This window comes from Rutidosis leptorrhynchoides, chromosome 8, assembly GCF_046630445.1.
Source record: "Rutidosis leptorrhynchoides isolate AG116_Rl617_1_P2 chromosome 8, CSIRO_AGI_Rlap_v1, whole genome shotgun sequence".
Lineage (NCBI taxonomy): Eukaryota > Viridiplantae > Streptophyta > Magnoliopsida > Asterales > Asteraceae > Rutidosis > Rutidosis leptorrhynchoides.
Window position 1 is genome coordinate 54,777,375 of NC_092340.1, and position 6,866 is coordinate 54,784,240.

At 33.1% G+C, this 6,866-nt stretch overlaps 1 protein-coding gene across 1 annotated transcript; it reads left to right on the forward strand.

Moving 5' to 3' along the window:
- Positions 1-433: 433 nt before the first annotated feature.
- Positions 434-1,996, forward strand: LOC139863417 (uncharacterized). Its single transcript, XM_071852056.1, has 5 exons — positions 434-833; positions 1,219-1,269; positions 1,514-1,565; positions 1,733-1,791; positions 1,880-1,996. Exons 1-5 carry the CDS (start codon positions 588-590, stop codon positions 1,994-1,996), a joined length of 525 nt encoding a protein of 174 aa, XP_071708157.1. The 5' UTR covers positions 434-587.
- The last annotated feature ends 4,870 nt before the right edge of the window (positions 1,997-6,866 follow it).

Sequence of the window (6,866 nt, forward strand, 5' to 3'; positions counted from 1 at the left end):
TCATATTATAGCGTTCTTATATTTCAAAACAGACGCATTTGCTTATAATCATCTTTAACAAAATTTTGATATGGATACAGTTTTTTTTGTGCTTTGCAGTCTGCTTGCTCGGCCCAGCTTAGCCCATTTGACCCACATTTTTAACTTATTTTGAGCCAAACCCATTCTGACTCATTTCCCTACTGACTTTGTATTTAAAATAGTGGTTAATTAGTTGTTTGAATAAGGAGGGAATTGCATGATCTAATAGAACTATCATTTGCAGGTAGCAAAAGATGCAAAGTTAGACAAGTTTGAAACACCTGCTAAGATAAAGCTGATGCCAGATCCATGGACTCCTGAATCTGGGTTAGTCACCGCGGCTCTTAAGTTGAAACGGGAACAACTGAAGTCAAAGTTTAAGGATGATCTGGATAAGTTATATGGGTGATGATTTTACCTTTCGCCTCTACTTTTGTAAAAGCTAATACTTGTGTTATAGGGTTATTAGAAAAAGGAGGGATGTTTTCTATATGTTTAAATGATTAAATTTTGAATTTTTGAATATAGTTAATTGAGATTAGTTTGGGGGTGCCCGGTGCCGGAGTATGGATTGTAGAGTCTGCGCAGCAACTGGGGACCTCTGGTTAATGATGGGTGGTAGTGAGTCCGGTGGTGGTGGTGGTCGTGGTCGGATGTTGGGTGGTGTATTTAGTCATGAAAGTGAACATGATTTAGCAGCAACGGTTATTGATGTTTTGGAAAATGGAAGTAGTTGTGGAGGTGATTCAAGGTGTGTAGTGACAACGATTCAAGTTTTTTCTGGACTTGCTCAGCTTGCCGACAAGATTTCGGTATCTTTCTGTTTGTGTACATTCAATAATGATAATGATCATATTATATAATTCATCACTCATTAATTATTGCTATTATGTTTTACTTTATATGCTTTTATAATTTGTGATTATTCATAATGATATCGAAGTTCGTTTGTAGGATGTAGAGGTCGATTCAGTATATAAACCATAAATAAATTTGTTACGACTTTGATTAATACAGACAGTAGGCAGTTTGGAAGTGCGATTGGGAATTGAATCAAACTATTGTCTCTTAAGTGCTATATGATTTCACAAATTGTACTAAAAATATTAATTATGATCATGGATTTCGGAAGATTGCTGAAATGTATATATTTTTTTTTGGCCATCTATTATTGTTGATATATTTGGTTGATGGCAGGAAACCAGTAATTGGACCGTTGGACCCCTTAGTAGAGATAGCTTTTCTATGGTAAGTGGTAACGTTCGTCTATCAGGTTTTCCTTTGTAATAATGGAGAAGAGAGCAATCATATTTTTTGTATTAAAAATAATCAAGTAATGTAAAAAAATCAATGTAAATGTGATTTTTATTTTGGTTAGAGAAAGTTCCATATTTCTTGACAGCAACTTCCATATATATATATATATATTTTATATTTCTTTTTCTTGTCATTATTATATGGTTCTATTTCATTCATCTTTCTGATAACTTAGATTGGGTCTGCTGTTGGTGGTGTGTCAAACGCATTTTATGGACTCAATCTAGGTATGTGCTGCATTATTAGTCAGTTTGTATTTGTCACATTAAGTAGCCATTATTTCGCAAGACTATACATGCTTTGCCAGGAATTTAGCCTTCAAATGTAACGCGATAAAATTTTGGATGATCTAACATTCATTGCAAAGTATTATTCATTGTTTTTCTTCGTGTAGTTATGCCGGTTGTTCAAAGGCGGGTGAAAGGGACAATGTGGTTGCATTTTCTGATTGGTGTAAGTTTCTAAGTCCACAGTTTTGGCAGGCACTCACTTCCATTGAGTAATGTAAGATTTGTCATTTAGTATGCATCTAAATTTACAGAGTATTAGCTTGATTTCTACCATTCAAGGAGCAGATAAATTCCATAAATTGGAGGTGGTAAAATGGACGGGATCATGGATGAGTTGGGTTGCAGGAAAATTTTTGTATGGGTCATAACATGCCAAGCTAGGTTACCAGAAACTGTTTTCGTCCAAATTATGTATATAAATAAAAAATAAAATCCGTCTGTTTATATTTCTGATACAATTGTGTCTTTTCTTGATGTTCATCTTGAATTCATTTCTTCTGGTGGCTGAAAATTCTTATGCAGCCCCCCTGGTGATAGTTTTCTCATCAGCATGTGCAGGATTGGCATGTTAGTCTCTCTTATGTACGTAGTATAGTCTTATCAACATGTGAAAATGTGCCTTCCTCTTTTTCTTTTCTCTTATGTGTTACAATATTTATCAACTCAATTACTCTTTTTGATTGAATAAAATTTGTAGGTGGTGCAATTACAGCACTCGCTCAACTTGTATCTTAGTCTTATCACGCATCAGTCTCTTCCCCATCATTACCTGCACCTCCACCTCCACCTCCACCTCCACCTCGGGATGGCGACATTAACAAATCTGAGACTTCCTCCACTCTATAATCATATGCTGCTAATATCATTCGTGCTCTTTCATACAAGCAAATGCCCTTTTAGGGCGTGAATTACTTCATTTCCATGTAAAATTTTGATTCAATTTTTGAAACTTGATCTAAATCATTACAAATGCATACCAATAGCACGTACATACTAAATTGTAATTTATGTCTTGCATGAAATCATATATTCATTTATACTAATGTTTTTTGACTTTCTTCTGCTTATCTTGACGTTAGTTCATTATAATTGCCATTAGTTTTAACATCTGAAGTGCATGTAGTATCGAACCAATGAGGGTGCTTTGGTTCATGGTCAGGATGGAACTGAAACGGATTAGATATATGATTGGTTTATATTGCGATTCGAAATTTCGAATGCCAAATTAAAGCATTGCGTTATTTAAAAGATCGAGCTTTCTTGACAACTCATTCCTCTACCTATTGGTTTGGAATCGTCATGCTCCAAACTCACCATTATTTAACTCATATATATGCCAATAAGCTTACTTGCTAACCTATTGCCCATTGTAGGAACTGCATTTTACTATGGTCAAACAAGTATTATTTTACGTGTCATTTTCCTTGTCATTTTTTTAGTAACTACTTATATTTTAGTTATGATCACAAAAGATAATCTCATTGTTTTAGAGGTATGGATAAGATTTAGGGATGGCGGCTGTTAAACCACTAAAAGGAGTGAAGGTGGAAGTTACTGATTTGGACTGGAAAATCACTTTCTTCTTGCTCTATCTCTTAGCCTCAAATGTCTCTTACTTTTGTTTAAACAATTTTTTTTTTTTTTTTTTTTTTTTTTACACATTTGAACTGTTTGATTGTTTATTTGTGATATCATGATTGAAGATTATCTTTACCTATTTAGGGTTTACGGTTTATGATTTACAGTTTATGATTTAGGGTTTAAGGTTAAAATTTTAGAATTTAGGGTTTAGAGTTTAGGGTTTAGGGTTTACGGTTAAGTGTTTAGGATTTAGGGTTTAGAGTTTAGGCTTTAGAGTTTAAGGTTTAGTTTTTAGAATTTATGGTATGGAGTTTACGGTTTACGGTTTGGGGTTTTACAGTTTATGGTTTAGTGTTTAGGGTTTAGATATAGGGTTTAGGGTTTAGGTTTTAGAGTTTAGGGTTTAGATTTTAGAATTTATGGTTTAGGTAGGGTTTGGGGTTTAGATATAGAGTTTAGGGTTTAGAGTTTAGTGTATAGGGTTTAAGGTTTAGTGTTTAGGGTTTATGGTTTAGACTTTAAGGTTTAAGGTTTAGATTTTAGAATTTATGGTTTAGGGTTTAGGTTATAGGGTTTAGGGCTTAGGGTTTAGTTTTAACAATTTATGGTTTAAAGTATAGATATAGGGTATAGGGTTTAGGGTTTAGGATTTAGTGTATAGAATTTAGATTTTAGGGTTTGGGGTTTAGGGTTTAATGTATAGGGTTTAGGATATATGGTTTAGGGTTTAGGTTTTGGGGTTTAGAGTTTAGGGTTTACATTTTAAAATTTAATGTTTAGGGTTTAGGGTACAGGGATTAGGGATTAGAGTTCAGGGTTTAGGGTTTATTGTGTAGGGTAAAGGGTTGGTGGTTTAGGGTTTAGGGTTGGTTCAAGGTTTATGGTTTAAGGTTTAGAATTTAGGGTTAAGAGTTTAGGGTTTAGGGTTTATGGTAAAGGATTGGTGGTTTTGGGTTTAGGGTTGGTTTAGGGTTTAGATATAGGATTTAGGGTTTAGAATTTAGTGTATAGGGTTTAAGCTTAATGGATAAAAAGGATTAACGTTAAGAGTTAATGGTTTAAAGTTTCAGAATTGCTATTTAGGGTTTACGATTTATGGTTTATAGTTTATGATTTAGGGTTAAGATTTTAGAACTTATGCTATAGGGTTTAAGATTTAGTGCTTAGTGTATAGGGTTTACGGTTTAATGTTTAAGGTTTAGGGTTAAGAGTTTAGGGTTTAAAGTTCAGGCTTTAGAGTTTAGGGTTTAGTTTTTAGATTTTATGGTATAGAGTTTAGAGTTTAGGATTTAAAGTTTTATGGTTTATGGTTTACTATTCCGGGTTTAGATATATGGTTTAGGGTTTAGGGTTTAGTGTATAAGTTTTAGAGTTTAGGGTTTAGGGTTGAGATTTTAGAATTTAGGGTTTAGGGTTTAGAGTTTAGGGTTTAGTGTGTGGGGTTAAGGGTTGGTGGTTTAGGTTTTATGATTGATTTAGGGTTTATGGCTTAGGGTTTAAGGTTTAGAGTTTAGTGTATAGAGTTTAAGGTTTAGTGTTTAGGGTTTATGGTGGCAGTATATATTTTATATTCACAACCAAAAGATCTCTTCACCTGCTACCATTAATTTATTTACAAAATCCTCTCAACTACCTTCCATTCCACCATGACGAAATTAGGTTTGCCTGTTTTCTTGATCTCCACTTAGGTTAGTTTACAATTTTCGACACACTTTGCATTAATAATAGGGTTTATCGATTTCAAAACCTGATGAATTTGGGTTAGGTTTATCATCACAAGTTTTTATTTAAACAACTTTAAAATCAACTAATGGATTTGCACTTTATATGGATTTATGTTCTTTATTTGCACATAAATCTATTTAATCTCACTTTTTAGTGACTGATTAATATCAGTCTTTTCAGTCACAGCTTCACACATGCAAGTGTGATACTTGTGAACTGTGTTGTAGATTAAAGTTCATATCAGGTGTTCAGTTTCCATATTGCATGTCTATATATTTTATAATTATGTGCAGAATTCTACCAGTAATGATGCTTATGATTTATATGCCAACAATTTGTATTTTGCACTTTAAAACTAAAAACCAAACTAATTTCACATAGGGTTTATAATAACAACATATATATATTTTATTCAACACTTTTAAATGAACCGATTGATATGCACTCTTAGATCAATTTGTGTTCTTTGCTTGGACATAAATGGATTGAATCTCACAAATACACACATGGACGTGTAATGCCAACACCAATGATATTGCTTAGGCTTAATATGCAAACAAATTGTATAGTGCCCTCTAGAGCCGGATTACTAACTGATTTTGCTTAGGATTTATAATAACAACATATTTTAGTCATGTCTCTTAAATGAACCAATCCATATGCACCCTAAATACAACTTATGTTCTTTTTTTGCACATATTGATTGAATCTCAACACATGTAATGGCTTGAAGATCCACACGATGAACGTAATTATTGATTAAAACAGTAATGTTTTTGAATTAATATTTGATTATATAATAACTTATACCTGAAGTCATTGGCATTTTCATTTGTATTAAATGTGTGGTTTTTTATAATTGTTAACTTTGTTTAAATTTTTAAGAAGTAGTTATAGAAGTCTTCATCAGCTTAGATCTTTTGTAATGCTTAGGCTTTATATGCCAACACCTTTAATTGTTTTTTTTAGCTTTAAAATTGACCAATAAATGTCCACTTTAGTATCATACAATATTGTTTGTATACATTTAATTCCAGTTCAATATTTACTTCATATATTTCGCGTGTAACAATTATTTCCATAAGTACATCATTTACTGCTCAAACTTCTCAGCCAAACAGATGGTAAACGGGATCGACTTCTCATGGTCCATTGATTTCAAACAAGAGACATTTGGAAGGCACTGAACTATCTGATGATAGTTCGGATGTTGTAGAAATTATTAGTAAGACGGATTTCTCAATGCCACCACAAATCCCGATGCATCCGATCATACAAGTCTGAATATTAAAGAACAACTCGATGAAGCTGAAAGACTCCACTCCTGGACCAACGGTCATACTACGTACGTTTTCTTCAAGATCCGAAAAACAAAACTTTGGGTGAGTTAATTTAATTTTCATACAAAATATACTTTACCAAATATGATTTAACCATTGATAGATCACATTCATAAGTACATTTTAGAATCTTTTTTTTTTTTTGAACATGTTATTGACAAATGTTTATGGACTGTTTAACGATTAAAATGTGAATGTGAATTAGCGGCTGCCGGAAGAGCTTCAAAAACTACATGAACTACAAAGTAATTGTGACTATGAGTGTCTCGATTTGAACAACAAAACTCATATATGGGATATGAAGCAAGAAAAAAGATCAAAGAAAAAGTATGTTTCTAAAGGGTGGCTAAAGTTCTGTACTGTAAATGGGTATGTTTCGGACGACAAGTGTTTGACTGCGTTCCTGCGTGACGAACGCATGTTCATCATGGTCCTAGATGGAACTCACCCGGTGTAACAGTTTGTTTCGGTATCAAAGTCTTTTGATTCTGTAAGTTTTCCGTTAGTTTGTGTAGAAGTGTTAATGATATGTTGAATGATGTATGTATGGATTTAGTTTCTTTCTATTTTGATGGTTAGACATGTAACTATC